Source organism: Drosophila mojavensis, unplaced genomic scaffold, assembly GCF_018153725.1.
Source record: "Drosophila mojavensis isolate 15081-1352.22 unplaced genomic scaffold, ASM1815372v1 contig_16, whole genome shotgun sequence".
Classification (NCBI taxonomy): Eukaryota; Metazoa; Arthropoda; class Insecta; order Diptera; family Drosophilidae; genus Drosophila; species Drosophila mojavensis.
The window spans coordinates 2,833,835-2,846,563 of NW_025318693.1; the positions used below are offsets into that span (position 1 = coordinate 2,833,835).

Consider the following 12,729-nt stretch of genomic DNA (forward strand, 5'->3'; position numbering starts at 1 on the left):
GAGCTAGAGAAATATTAGGTTGCCTCTCAGCCTTTTGAGAAACTGCATAGGTACAGGCCAAAAACCATAACATTCAATATATTTTGTATTTATTAAAAGCTCAATAGAAACGATATTCTCTTGCCCTGCATCATGACTTGTGTGACGTCATATTCTTATTCTTAAAACGCTATCTTCTAAACTATATACTCGCTTTCAACAGTGCATACAAAACATCGTAATAGCGATACATCGGTTAATAATTATCGATTGCATCGATGCATCGATTTACTCACATTTTTTGGGTGTTTTAAAAGCGTGAAAAAAACGCCTAAACAAGCCAAAACGACCGCACATCAGGACCAATAAGCGCAGTTAGTTAATTATTTTAGCTGCTGCACCAAAAGGCATTGACAGTCGAAGGCACAAACGGCGAGAAAAGAAGGTTCAGCAATACGGTGTGTTATTGAACAACGGCTGAAGAGTCATAGGTAGTGCAAGAGAAGGGTGGTAGCGGAGAGTACGTGCTTGTGTATGTGTGTGTGTGAGTGTGTGGGTAGAAGTTGCGGCTGTGGAGCAGCGGCGGCGGCATCGGCGACGACAGCGGCAGGTTTAGTTGAGGCAGAGCAAATACAGAGCCACGATTTCAAGTAAATAGTGAGCTAAAATCTACAACGACAACAACAACAGCAGAAGCAAGAGCATTAGTAGAAGCAACAGCAACAGTGGCTCAACTGCTTTTGTAAGCAACACACGACGACCGCGCCCTAATGTCAAATAGCCAAGCAAATGCCGGCAGCAGCGGTAGCGTCGTGGATGAAACGAATCCAAATGCAATTAATCCCACACCGGGCACCACCACAATTGCCAGCAGCATCAATCTGACATCCGCATCGACAACGGCGGCTCAGAGCTCCACTGGACAGCCGGCGTCAGCTGCTGCAGCTGGAGGAGGAGCCGCACCGCACATAGTGGGCGCCTCCAGCACAACAACTGCAACTGCATCAACAGCTGGCGATGGTGGTGTCAACAACTTGGCTGTGGACTCATCGCCTCGCGAGTCTGGCGATGACTCGGAGGATGAGAGTGAAATATTGGAGGAGTCACCATGTGGCCGGTGGCTAAAGCGACGCGAAGAGGTTGATCAGCGCGATGTACCAGGGATCGATTGTGTGCATCTGGCCATGGACACCGAGGAAGGTGTCGAGGTCGTTTGGAATGAGGTGCAATATGCGCAGCTGCAGGAGCTCAAAACGCAGGAGGACAAGATGCGTCAAGTGTTTGACAATCTGCTGCAGCTGGACCATCAGAATATTGTGAAATTCCATCGCTACTGGACGGACACGCTGAATGCGGAACGACCGCGCGTCATCTTCATCACGGAGTACATGTCGTCCGGCTCGTTGAAACAGTTCCTCAAGCGCACCAAGCGCAATGCCAAGCGATTGCCGCTTGAATCATGGCGCCGCTGGTGCACACAGATCCTGTCCGCACTCAGTTATTTGCATTCCTGCTCGCCGCCCATCATTCATGGCAATCTAACCTGTGATAGCATTTTCATACAGCACAATGGTCTGGTCAAAATCGGCTCGGTGGTACCAGATGCGGTCCATTACAGCGTGCGCCGTCAGCATCTTGACCAGTTGCCGGAACGGGAGCGCGAGCGTGGTGCCCACTACTTCCATGCACCCGAATATGGTGCCGCCGAGCAGCTGACCGCCGCCGTGGACATCTATGCTTTTGGTATGTGCGCCTTGGAAATGGCCGCGCTGGAGATACAGCCACAGTCTAGCAACAGCGAATCGACTGCCATCAACGAGGAGACCATACTGCGCACAATCAACAGCTTGGACAATGATCTGCAGCGTGATCTGATACTGAAGTGTCTCAATCCCAACCCACAAGATCGACCAAGTGCCAGCGATTTGCTATTTCATCCACTACTCTTTGAGGTGAGTGCACGAAAGATATTTTATAAGATAACAAATCACAAGAGTTCCCAGGCTCTTAAGTCTGTCATGAGTTGCTTACAGCATTGTATTCTTTATACCCTGTAATTATTGAATAATAAGTAGATTAGTGAAAAAAAGAAACACCCAATCAACACAATATTACAAACTAGATATCTTAGAGAATCTATTTTGACAACTATAAACTGCTTAGAGCATCGATCATTCATTATTGGGAATCCAGATATAAGAGCAGTAAGAGATCAAACGACCTAGGCTCATGTCCAAGCCAATAAAAACTTAATCTATATAGAATATCTCGTCGACTAAAGTAGTCTTCCTAGTTCGATATTTGTTAAACAATTTTTTTTTATTTTTGTTTTGAACTAGTTTTCGTCACATAGAACTGTATAAATTTGGGTTCTCCCAACAGGTGCATGCACTAAAACTTTTGGCCGCCCACTGTCTGGTCTTCTCGCCCGCCAATCGAACCATGTTCTCGGAAACAGCCTTCGACGGACTGATGCAGCGCTACAATCACCCGGACGTGATAATGGCACAACTGAAAAAGTCCGGCAATGAGGTTCAATTTCGACTGTCAGATGTGACCGGAGCTGACAAGCTGGAAAAGTTTGTCGAGGATGTTAAATATGGTGTCTATCCGCTGATCACGTACAGCGGCAAGAAGCCGCCACATTTTCGTTCGCGTGCCGCGTCCCCGGAACGCGCCGACTCAGTCAAATCGGAGACGCCGGAGCCAGTGGATACCGAATCGCGCCGCATCGTGAACATGATGTGCAGCGTGAAGAAGCTGAAGGAGGATAGCAACGATATACTGATGACAATACTGTTGCGCATGGATGACAAAATGAATCGGCAGTTGACGTGTCAGGTGAACGAGGAGGATACGGCAGCGGATTTGACCAGCGAATTGGTGCGCCTGGGCTTTGTCCATCTAGACGATCAGGACAAGATTCAGGCCCTACTCGAGGAGACGCTGCGTGCAGGCGTCCTCAGTGATGGCGCCGGTGCGGAGAGCTCTGGCGCCGGCGTCACCACAACGGCGACGATGGCCGCCCTGGAGCAGCTGGAGCGGAACTGGTCCATTTCGGATGCGGACAAAACGATGACGTCCAGCATGTCCGTGAACACTTCACCCAGCGCGGCCGTCATGTACGTGCCACAGGAACCGGCTGATGCGGAGGGTGCGCCGATCCACAACAGCAGCAACAGTCACAGCAATTGAAGATAATGATGAAAGTATTCGGGCAAAGCCGGCGGGGTGCGCATTGTTTTTATTATTGGAATGAAATAATTACACACTACGATTTTATTGCTACTATTATTTTTGTTATTTTTATATATATGCATACACGTATGTATTTATATATATGCATCTATATATATGTATATCATCATGTATGTGTTTATGTATTTGCATATGTATATGTATTTAAACGATGTTGTACAAGGCTTCCAGGCAAGAGATTTCCGACATGTACCCTACACCGACTCCACACATACACACACATGAACGACTCACGTACACTCACACACATACATACATAAGCAACTGCTTTAACTCGTAAGCCAGAGACGAGCTTATAAAATCAAAGCATTCGCTTAGCACGACTTTCGAAAATTCCGAATCGAATTCGGCATTCTCGAATATACCGCTAGAAAATCTAATCTAAAACGAAATAAAAATAAAATAAATATTAAACAAAAAAGTTAAAGACATTTGAAAGGCGGAAGCCCCATGGAAACCAAAAGCAAACAAAAAAAATTCGACCTATTTCAAAAATAGCATTTAGGCAGTCAAAAAGCATATGTATATGATTTTTATTGATACATACATACATTTCTGATAGTTAACGAGCAAGATGATGAAAGAGCAAAAATGTCCCCAAAGGCAGTAAATGTATTTCAACGTATTACAAATATTAGAATACAAAAGAAAAGGCCACAAACAAAGCAAAACACTGACGGATCGTAGCGTAAAGCAGCCACAACTACAACAACAGCAAATACACAACAGACATAGCGACACTATTATTAAATAAATAAATAATTAAATAAATAAATAAAGAAAGCAAAAAACTGACAACAGAAATACTGATTGAGTGCTTTTGTACGTTTATTTTTACTATTATATCAAACCAGGTTGATAATCAATAGATCCAATTTTAGGCACACGGCATTTCGAGAAGTTCCGCTTCATTGGACTCCTTCTGTGGAGTGCTCAGCTTGATGCGCTTGCATTCCCGTCCCTCTTCGGGCTCATCGTCTGTAAAAGCTTCGGGCGCTTCGTCAGCTTCGCTCAGCTCCTGCGCTACGACTTGGCGGACCTCCAACTGTTTGTCATATAATTCCAACAACTTGTTGCCCTCGTATAAGACAAAGGGCAGGCTGGCTCGCTGATAGTAATCATTCATCAGTTCCAAATTGTTGATGACAGTGTCCAGCATGTGCGATTTCTCGCACCAGATGCCTGGTGCATCGTTTCTAATCGGATTGATATGTACATGCAGATGGTAGAACGATGGTTGATAATGGAAGTACATTCGCAGCTGGTTGGGATTCAGACCGTAGCGTTCAAGTATCGCCTGTTTGGCCGACTCTCGTAAATTGCGCAACAAGGGCAAGTGGCTCGCATTGAGATCACGCAACGATTTAATATCACGCTTGCGAACTATTCCCAGCAAATATAAGGTCTCCACATTGCGTCCATCCCATTTGAGATCAGGAAGGAGGACAAAGCCATTCTCTGGATGCTTATCCTCGAATACAATACGCTCAGTTTCCTGTTTGTGCTCCAGAATATTGTACACCCAGTCCAACGAGAATTGGCTTGAGGTGATGTACGGCAACGTAATGGATTCGTAGAGATCTGGGGTTTCATTTATTATATACTTCTGGCATATGGAATATTTCTCAATATGTTTCTCAGTGGCTGGATAAATCACTGTACCTTTGACGGCTATTAAGAGAGTAAAGTTTGGGTGTTTGTTAGGCAAAGCAATTGAAATTACTTACTACACAGCTCCTGGGTGGGCACACACTGAAAACTTGCGTAAATATTGTTTATAAAATCGGTGCGGACTTGCAGATCCGTGCTAAAGTAGCTCGGCTTGGGACTCGAGTCGGCATCCTGATCTGCCGGCACTTCAGTTGCCACGTCACTCTCACGATAAGCTGCATAAGTTTAAGACATTTAGCATTTTTTTAAGACACATACGAATTACTAACCATTTTTTTCGAAAACAACAATTGCAGCGTCAGTTTCTGATATGTCCGGGAAAGTGCCAAGTAATGTTATACTCTTGCATTTGCTATTGTTGCTGAGTATGCGTTTGAGGTGGAACTTAGTTAAATCATAAGTTGGCGACTTAATCTCACTGCTTACATTCAGTTTTGGACTTGATTCTACTTGTTCAGGCATTATTTTCTGTTTATTTTCTTCGGGTTGTCTTGTTTCGGCGGCAATATATTTATTTAGTGCTGACAAACAACGGATAAACGATATGTTAATGATCCATTACCATTCGAGTATATATTATTGTATTGAATCTTGTTATTAGCAATGTAGATGTTTTGCACTATAGGCCGTTTAGCCTACTTTTATAAGAAATTGTGAAAAATATATTGACAAATGATTAATTTCGTAATAATACAATTACTATTTCTTTCTAAACTAGTTATGTTAACATATTTGCTCCACACACACACACATAGGTCAGCAATCGACAACGGTTCCTGTATACCAAGAATGTTTTCAACCTATCGACTTATTCAGTTCGCTGTCGATAATATTTCCACTCGTCTCTGTCGCATCTAGCAGCCGACGCGCTTGCACAAAAAAGAGAAGAGGAAAAGTAATTTCTTCACTTTTTGCTGGAAGTATTGTTGCAAAAAGTGTAAGGGCATATGCAATTGCTGTAAACGCACTTTAAGTGTTATTTAAAGTTTTGCATTGTTAAGCAGATCGTTTACTTGCGGCCCAAGATCGCAAAACCTGAAAACTTTTGCCGACTTTGCGAACACGCTTTTACCGCCGCCGCTTTGTTGTTTTGGCGCCTGAATTTTGCGACGCGCACAAAAATTTGCGTGAAATTATATTTTAGCTGCGTGCGTCAAAATGGTGGATCGCAGCGATAATGGTAATTATAAAATATTGACAATTTTGTTGAAAATGATAATTAAGACTAACATTTTGGTTTATAAGCAGCGGAATCCTTTGACGATGCCGTCGAGGAACGTGTGATCAACGAAGAGTACAAGATATGGAAGAAGAATACTCCATTTCTATATGACTTGGTCATGACGCACGCTCTGGAATGGCCCTCGCTGACGGCCCAATGGCTGCCCGATGTGACCAAACAGGATGGCAAGGATTACTCTGTGCATCGCCTCATTTTGGGCACACACACTTCGGATGAACAAAACCATTTACTTATTGCCAGCGTCCAGCTGCCCAGTGAGGATGCCCAATTCGATGGCTCCCACTATGACAATGAGAAAGGAGAGTTTGGCGGCTTTGGTTCAGTGTGCGGGAAAATTGAAATTGAAATCAAAATCAATCACGAAGGCGAAGTGAACCGGGCACGCTACATGCCCCAAAATGCTTGCGTCATTGCAACGAAAACTCCATCGAGTGATGTTCTCGTATTTGACTACACAAAGCATCCAAGCAAACCTGAACCATCCGGCGAATGCCAGCCTGACCTACGTTTGCGTGGACATCAAAAGGAAGGCTACGGCCTTTCTTGGAATCCCAATTTGAATGGTAAGCACAAGATATTAGATATACACCGATAAATTAAATAATAGGTAGACATCTTGTGCTTATGAGAAGATTGCTTTAATATGATTGTATATATTTTTTTTAATGCATATTGACTTATTTCGTGTTCTTTCATTAGGCTACTTGCTCTCGGCCTCTGATGATCATACCATCTGCTTGTGGGACATTAATGCCACACCCAAGGAGCATCGCGTCATTGATGCGAAAAATATATTCACTGGGCATACGGCCGTCGTTGAGGATGTCGCTTGGCATTTGCTGCACGAATCGCTCTTTGGCTCGGTGGCTGATGATCAGAAGCTGATGATTTGGGATACGCGCAACAACAACACATCGAAGCCATCGCACACTGTAGATGCGCATACGGCTGAGGTGAATTGTTTAAGCTTTAATCCGTACTCCGAGTTCATATTGGCCACCGGCTCGGCAGACAAGACGGTCGCATTGTGGGACTTGCGCAACCTGAAGCTGAAACTACATTCCTTCGAGTCACACAAGGATGAGATCTTCCAGGTGCAATGGTCGCCCCACAATGAGACTATTTTGGCCTCCTCAGGTACCGATCGACGCCTCCATGTGTGGGATCTGTCGAAAATTGGCGAGGAGCAGAGCTCTGAGGATGCCGAAGATGGGCCGCCGGAGCTGCTATTCATACACGGCGGCCACACGGCCAAAATCAGCGACTTCTCCTGGAATCCGAATGAGCCATGGATCATCTGCTCCGTGTCGGAGGATAATATCATGCAAGTGTGGCAAATGGCTGAGAATGTGTACAATGATGAGGAGCCCGAAATACCCGCCTCCGATCTGGAAACCAATACGGCTTAAGGCCCGCTACAACTTCTGTTTTTGGCATGTTTCCCAACCTCCATTAAGAAAAATATGTGAAATTGTTTTCTTGGCTCTAAGCACGAAACCAGCTTACCTGGCGACGTGTACTCATTTTAATTTATATATTACATACTTTTACAATTAATTAAGTTCACATTTTGGCTACAAAACAAATCTTGCATTAAAACAATCTGAAGACCAACAAATCAATCGACAGTATATTTAAACAGTTTGCCAAACGCCTCAATGTCTACGCGTAGAGCACGAGCATCTCCTTGGTGTCGCCTCGACATGATCTTTCCACTTATCACCTGATCCTTCTGCACCGCTTGTGGCTGGTCCATGAAGAAGACCGTCTGTTTCCAGTGTGTGGGCGTCGCAGCTGGTGAAGTGCTGAACATGATCTGCCTTTCCAGATCAAAGAATGTATCAAAGTAACCCACAAAGGCAGCCAGCTTGCCCGTTTGGGTGCACTTTAAATGGAATTCATGCGAAAAGTTCGAATAGTTCAGATCAACGGTCATCATATCAAAGCTGGCTATTTCTTGGCTGTCGGTTAATATGTGCTCTGGATTGACCACCTCAATTAGCGGCTCCTCTATGCTGCGCTTGCGCAAATCACTCATGTCCACTCCATAGACATCGGACCAGAACTCCACGTGCTGCTCATGCAGCATCTCATTTATGCCCACCAAATGGAGTGTGCAGCGATTGGGTAGAATTTTCCCATTGGGACTCAGATGATTTTCGCGTGCATAGATAATCGTGTCCAACATGGCCTCGTAGAGCAGAAAATAGCCCATCCATTCCGATATGATGACATCGTATCTGGCCTCGGGCAGTTCAGTGTCCTCCAATCGACCCTTAATGAGCTGCACATTCTTAATATTATTTTTTCTGTTAGGGAGTGGGTTAAATTAGTTTCAAATTTTTTTATAATCTATTTAAATTTGATTTATAATCGTGAGATCAACAATGTTCTGTTATTTTTATTTAATTCTAATAAGAATATATGCCATTGACCGAACAGAAGAATTTTAGTTATAATAATAAAAAAATGTTTTTTGTCGGTCATTTAATAGTTTTCAAACTTAAATCAATAAAAATGTATTAGTTCAATTGTGTCTGGGGTTTCTTTATATAAGTGAGTTGGTCCACTTTATTTTTATGCATTTCTAATTAGAATATTGGGTTGTCTAGCCTTGTCGTCTTTGAATTGATCTAGTTGGAGTTATTTGGGTTTCTAATTAGATTGAATCAGTCACGTGAATTCAAATAAACTAATTTTAATTATTCTGTTGATTAAGGTTTTAATAAGCTGATTGAATAAAAAAAACTATGAAGTCAACTTTTTAGAAATAATATAATCATATATCTACAAATTTATTTATTATTAATCATCAAATAAAAAATCTACACTTTAACTGATTGAAATGCCTAGCAATGCCTGGCTTACCTGACGATATCCATAGCAGTATAGACAATCTCTGAATTGTCAATGCCAACGACGTTTTTAGCGCCAGCTTGAGAAGCAAATATGGAGAGTATGCCCGTGCCACATCCCACATCCAAAACGGACTTTCCATTCAGAAATTTTTGGTTTTCCATTAGGGCAGAGCGGTAGCTGCTAGTGCGCACCTATTTAAAGGGACAATAAGTAATATAAATAATATTAATAATAATGATAATACAGAGTTAGTTAGAGTTATAATACTCTACCGTATCGCTGAGCATTTCATGGTGTATGCCAAAGTGTGAATAGCTATTGAAATATTCTTTATCAAAAGACGGAGCATTACGCACAACTCCGTTCTTAGTTGCTGCGGTATCCTTTCCCTCGCTGTGCACCTTCTGTAAAAGATCTCTGTAGTCGTTGCGCATGCGTTCCATATCCTCGCTGGCTTGTTGCAGCAATTGTCCTTGTTCGGCAATGCGTTGCAGCAACTCGGGTACGCTCGCTGCTGCCTGTGGAGCATCAGTTGTGATGGCATCATAGTCGTAGCATAGCCATGACTCGTACTGAATAGGTTTTAAATATTTCTCATCATTCCATTCGGGTTGCTTGGTCTGAAGCAACTGCTCAGCAGTTATTCGACCTCCACGTATGTAATTTATTAACTTAATGAATGCATACTGATCCATTTGGAATTTCTGCTTAAGCTGAGCCAAATTCACTTTATGCTGGCTATTTAAATGCTCGATCGCCGGATCGATACTGGTAAAAACTTGAGTGCAAAATAAACAAGTTGTTGGCTCTTCTTCGTCGTCGTCTTCAATTTCTTCGTTATCATCGATGTCCTCGAATGCATCCTCATCAGAGCTGGACTCATTAGCTATTATTAAAAATCATATTGTAAATGTATCATGATTTATTTGTATATAAATGTATATAAATGTACCTTTATTTTCTGTATTATCCATATTAATAAATAGCAACCAATTTATAAATAACACCAAATAGTTTCAAGGCGCTCTTAGACAGCAGCACGTGCGGAGAGAAACAATGTCTCCACACCCCGGCAAATGTTATTAAACTATCGATAAATAATTTACTTTTCGCATCCCTGCACTTGCATAACTCTGTTTTAGTGGCAATAACAACATGCTTCAGGTACGTAACTCAAATTATTTTTATTTATTAAAACTTACATTTTATTTTGAACTGTTACTATTTAGGTATTAAAGAGTTTGCGTTTGACACAGCCTACGCGCTTTGCCTCTGCTCTAAGCAGCACAGCAACAAATATACCGTCCGGCTCTGCTGATGTTTCTGCTGTGGATTCAGGCGAACCCGATAAGCTTTACAGTAAATTAGAAATTGAGCTGCGAGGAATTGATCCGGCTGTTCTGAGAAGTTATACCTGGTTTGCGACAACCGCTGCGGAGCATTTGGGCATTGAGTTGGGCAAATGGTAAGTGCCGCCGTAAGATAAATGATTGCATTTGCTCGTGTGTTTATTCTCTTAAACTGATTGTATGAATGTGCACATGTTCTGATATTAATGCTTTGTACATTTACAGTTGGAGCCCCCGCAAGGCACACCATGAACGAATGACTCTACTGAAGTCCGTACACATCTATAAGAAGCATCGCGTTCAATACGAGATTCGAACTCATTTTCGTTATATGAATTTCCACAAGCTAACGGGCTCGACGCTGGACACGTTCCTGGAGTACATCGAGCGCAATTTGCCCGAGGGCGTGGCGCTTCAAGCAGCTAAGACGGAGCTGCAGCAGCTGCCTGCTCATTTGCAACAGCCGCCAGAACAAGTTTAGCATTAGCATAAATATTTACTAAAACTAGTTTTAAGTGTTGCAGCTCTTACGTATTTGATAACAGTCATTGAAGCGATTAACCGAACAGAAGCGTGGAGATTATTGTTCAATGGTTAAATATAAATAAAGTGTCGTTTTAATCAAAAATTGATAAGCATAGAATGGATGTTCGATTTACACGTCTCAGGCTTCACCAGGTTTTTGGCGATAAGCTTTTGGTCTTAATATCAAAATAACAAATATTTTGTACAGAGAGTGTATACCTCAAAGACAAGAGTAATAATTTTAAAAAATGTGAATACAAATCGAAATATATTCATCAATGAAATGCCATGAATAGATTCGATTTCTGAATGATAGCATCATAGACTTTTAGCTTTCAAGAATATTTGATATGATATAGTAAATCTAATCGAACATATAACTTTAAATTAATAGTTCAGAATATCTCTTATACACCAGTCAATATAAAATGGAGCGTATTTTTTGTTATTTGCAAAACAGTGATAAGGATAGAGAGTATCACGAATTTGTATTAATCGTATTTTGACATTCATAATGGGAACTGGAAATGGTAGCACTTGACAAAAACCAAATACTGTTGGCCTAGCACTTCAGTTGCGTGCTTTAGCCCTAAGCAAACGAATATTCACTATGCAGTCGGGTCACATATTGCGTCTGCTTGTAGCCACGGCTTCTCTTTATTGCTGCCTTTCGCCTGTTGTTGGCGTTTATGAGGCTGCAATACTGGAATTTCTAGAGGAGTTTCGTATGCGCATGTGTCACCCGATACCCAATTTGGGCTTTCCTGCATTGGATCCACTGGAACTAGGTCCTGCCGAGACAGCTGTGAATAACCAATACCTTATCGAGTGAGTGCCACCCAATTCGTATTATATGTATAATATATGTATATTGATATTTGCTTTCAGCTTTACTGGTTCCATCGAGGACTTTCAACTAAAAGGACTTTCAGATTTTGTTGTAGATACACTTAAAATTAATGTTGTGCCTGGCTTACGAAGCACAATTAAAATCACCTTACCACATACCTTTTTCAAGTCACTTTACACTGCCAAAGGTTCCTTGGCGTATATTGTTAATTTGGCTGGCGATGGCAATGCAGAGTAAGTAATACGAAAAAGATTATAAATAAAGACTTTTGGTTAAATCTATCTCTTCTTCCATGTCCAGAGCATCAGTGAAAGACTTTTCGCTTCAAATATCATTTAAGCTGAAACTGTCGTCTTCTTTGTCCATCACAGATTTGCAAATAGAATTCCTTTTAGGAGATTTAAAAGTTAATTTTGAAAATTTAATGGAGGAAGAGCGAATCGATATTTTCCTGCATGATCTAATTAACGAAATGGGCGTTGAGTTATTGGATGATGTATGGAAATATGAGCAGCCTAAAGTTGTTGAAAAAATCGAAGCGGTGGGTATTAAATATATATAAATAATAATTAAATTAATAATTCACATCTCTTACAGATTATCAATAGTAAACTGCCGGATATTCTACAGGGTATTATTGGAGGAGGTAGCGGTGAAAAACCTCCTATTTTTGAAGGCGTCGAACCAGATTGTAAACCTCCTGCTCTAAATAAGGTCAATTAATATGCATAATGAATTTAGCAATAAAAAAATATATATAGAAACATTTCAAAGGTGTTTCACTCTATTTATTGGTTACGAATCGCTTGTCGCATTTGTATTTGCAGATCGTTGCGATAAGTTGTGCGATAAAAGGTATATATTTAAAACATATGCACTAATCTATTGATAAAGTGCACAAACAGCAATAGAACAGCCCACTTACTATTCTAATCCTGTCATTATCAACCAAATATTGCTGATAAGCTGAATGCCATTAGCTACTTGACAACTTT

The 12,729-nt window shown here is 41.7% G+C and overlaps 6 protein-coding genes across 8 annotated transcripts; 4 read left to right on the forward strand and 2 right to left on the reverse strand.

Moving 5' to 3' along the window:
• The first annotated feature begins 236 nt into the window (after nt 1–236).
• Nucleotides 237–3,270, forward strand: LOC6573651 (nuclear receptor-binding protein homolog). The gene is made up of 2 exons (XM_001999681.4): nt 237–1,931; nt 2,362–3,270. Exons 1-2 carry the CDS (start codon nt 750–752, stop codon nt 3,172–3,174), a joined length of 1,995 nt encoding a protein of 664 aa, XP_001999717.1. The 5' UTR covers nt 237–749; the 3' UTR covers nt 3,175–3,270.
• Nucleotides 3,271–4,041: 771 nt separating this feature from the next.
• On the reverse strand, nt 4,042–5,645 carry LOC6573650 (m7GpppX diphosphatase). Its single transcript, XM_001999680.4, has 3 exons — nt 5,178–5,645; nt 4,965–5,123; nt 4,042–4,908 (listed from the first exon to the last, which is right to left on the reverse strand). The coding sequence occupies exons 1-3, from the start codon at nt 5,368–5,370 to the stop codon at nt 4,115–4,117; spliced, it is 1,146 nt and encodes a 381-aa protein (XP_001999716.1). The 5' UTR covers nt 5,371–5,645; the 3' UTR covers nt 4,042–4,114.
• A 103-nt stretch (nt 5,646–5,748) lies between these two features.
• On the forward strand, nt 5,749–7,769 carry LOC6573649 (chromatin assembly factor 1 p55 subunit). 3 transcript variants are annotated; one of them, XM_044007504.1, is made up of 4 exons: nt 5,749–5,845; nt 5,913–6,088; nt 6,154–6,714; nt 6,851–7,769. In XM_044007504.1, the coding sequence occupies exons 2-4, from the start codon at nt 6,067–6,069 to the stop codon at nt 7,558–7,560; spliced, it is 1,293 nt and encodes a 430-aa protein (XP_043863439.1). In that variant the 5' UTR covers nt 5,749–5,845; nt 5,913–6,066; the 3' UTR covers nt 7,561–7,769. The 3 variants fall into 3 exon arrangements, with proteins under 3 accessions (XP_043863439.1, XP_015022537.1, XP_001999715.1); XM_015167051.3 differs by having other exon boundaries at nt 5,749–6,088; XM_001999679.4 differs by having other exon boundaries at nt 5,749–6,088; nt 6,157–6,714.
• On the reverse strand, nt 7,623–10,082 carry LOC6573648 (protein arginine N-methyltransferase 1). Its single transcript, XM_001999678.4, has 4 exons — nt 9,963–10,082; nt 9,283–9,896; nt 9,020–9,201; nt 7,623–8,460 (listed from the first exon to the last, which is right to left on the reverse strand). Exons 1-4 carry the CDS (start codon nt 9,982–9,984, stop codon nt 7,770–7,772), a joined length of 1,509 nt encoding a protein of 502 aa, XP_001999714.2. The 5' UTR covers nt 9,985–10,082; the 3' UTR covers nt 7,623–7,769.
• LOC6573647 (28S ribosomal protein S10, mitochondrial) lies at nt 10,074–10,987 on the forward strand. Its single transcript, XM_001999677.4, has 3 exons — nt 10,074–10,174; nt 10,240–10,475; nt 10,585–10,987. The coding sequence occupies exons 1-3, from the start codon at nt 10,166–10,168 to the stop codon at nt 10,838–10,840; spliced, it is 501 nt and encodes a 166-aa protein (XP_001999713.1). The 5' UTR covers nt 10,074–10,165; the 3' UTR covers nt 10,841–10,987.
• Nucleotides 10,988–11,405: 418 nt separating this feature from the next.
• Nucleotides 11,406–12,500, forward strand: LOC6573646. Its single transcript, XM_001999676.4, has 4 exons — nt 11,406–11,712; nt 11,773–11,967; nt 12,035–12,275; nt 12,332–12,500. Exons 1-4 carry the CDS (start codon nt 11,495–11,497, stop codon nt 12,455–12,457), a joined length of 780 nt encoding a protein of 259 aa, XP_001999712.1. The 5' UTR covers nt 11,406–11,494; the 3' UTR covers nt 12,458–12,500.
• Nucleotides 12,501–12,729: the final 229 nt, after the last annotated feature.

Coding starts and splice junctions, on each gene's coding strand:
- LOC6573651 (XM_001999681.4), top strand. CDS start 750: ATGTCAAATAGCCAAGCAAATGCCGGCAGCAGCGGTAGCGTCGTGGAT. Junction 1,932..2,361: donor TTCATCCACTACTCTTTGAG/GTGAGTGCACGA, acceptor TTCTCCCAACAG/GTGCATGCACTAAAACTTTT.
- LOC6573650 (XM_001999680.4), bottom strand. CDS start 5,370: ATGCCTGAACAAGTAGAATCAAGTCCAAAACTGAATGTAAGCAGTGAG. Junction 5,124..5,177: donor TGTTGTTTTCGAAAAAAATG/GTTAGTAATTCG, acceptor AAACTTATGCAG/CTTATCGTGAGAGTGACGTG. Junction 4,909..4,964: donor GCCCACCCAGGAGCTGTGTA/GTAAGTAATTTC, acceptor CTCTCTTAATAG/CCGTCAAAGGTACAGTGATT.
- LOC6573649 (XM_015167051.3), top strand. CDS start 6,067: ATGGTGGATCGCAGCGATAATG. Junction 6,089..6,153: donor GGTGGATCGCAGCGATAATG/GTAATTATAAAA, acceptor TTGGTTTATAAG/CAGCGGAATCCTTTGACGAT. Junction 6,715..6,850: donor TTGGAATCCCAATTTGAATG/GTAAGCACAAGA, acceptor TTCTTTCATTAG/GCTACTTGCTCTCGGCCTCT.
- LOC6573648 (XM_001999678.4), bottom strand. CDS start 9,984: ATGGATAATACAGAAAATAAAG. Junction 9,202..9,282: donor ATGAAATGCTCAGCGATACG/GTAGAGTATTAT, acceptor CCCTTTAAATAG/GTGCGCACTAGCAGCTACCG. Junction 8,461..9,019: donor ACTGCTATGGATATCGTCAG/GTAAGCCAGGCA, acceptor ACTCCCTAACAG/AAAAAATAATATTAAGAATG.
- LOC6573647 (XM_001999677.4), top strand. Junction 10,476..10,584: donor GGCATTGAGTTGGGCAAATG/GTAAGTGCCGCC, acceptor GTACATTTACAG/TTGGAGCCCCCGCAAGGCAC.
- LOC6573646 (XM_001999676.4), top strand. CDS start 11,495: ATGCAGTCGGGTCACATATTGCGTCTGCTTGTAGCCACGGCTTCTCTT. Junction 11,713..11,772: donor AATAACCAATACCTTATCGA/GTGAGTGCCACC, acceptor ATTTGCTTTCAG/CTTTACTGGTTCCATCGAGG. Junction 12,276..12,331: donor TTGTTGAAAAAATCGAAGCG/GTGGGTATTAAA, acceptor CATCTCTTACAG/ATTATCAATAGTAAACTGCC.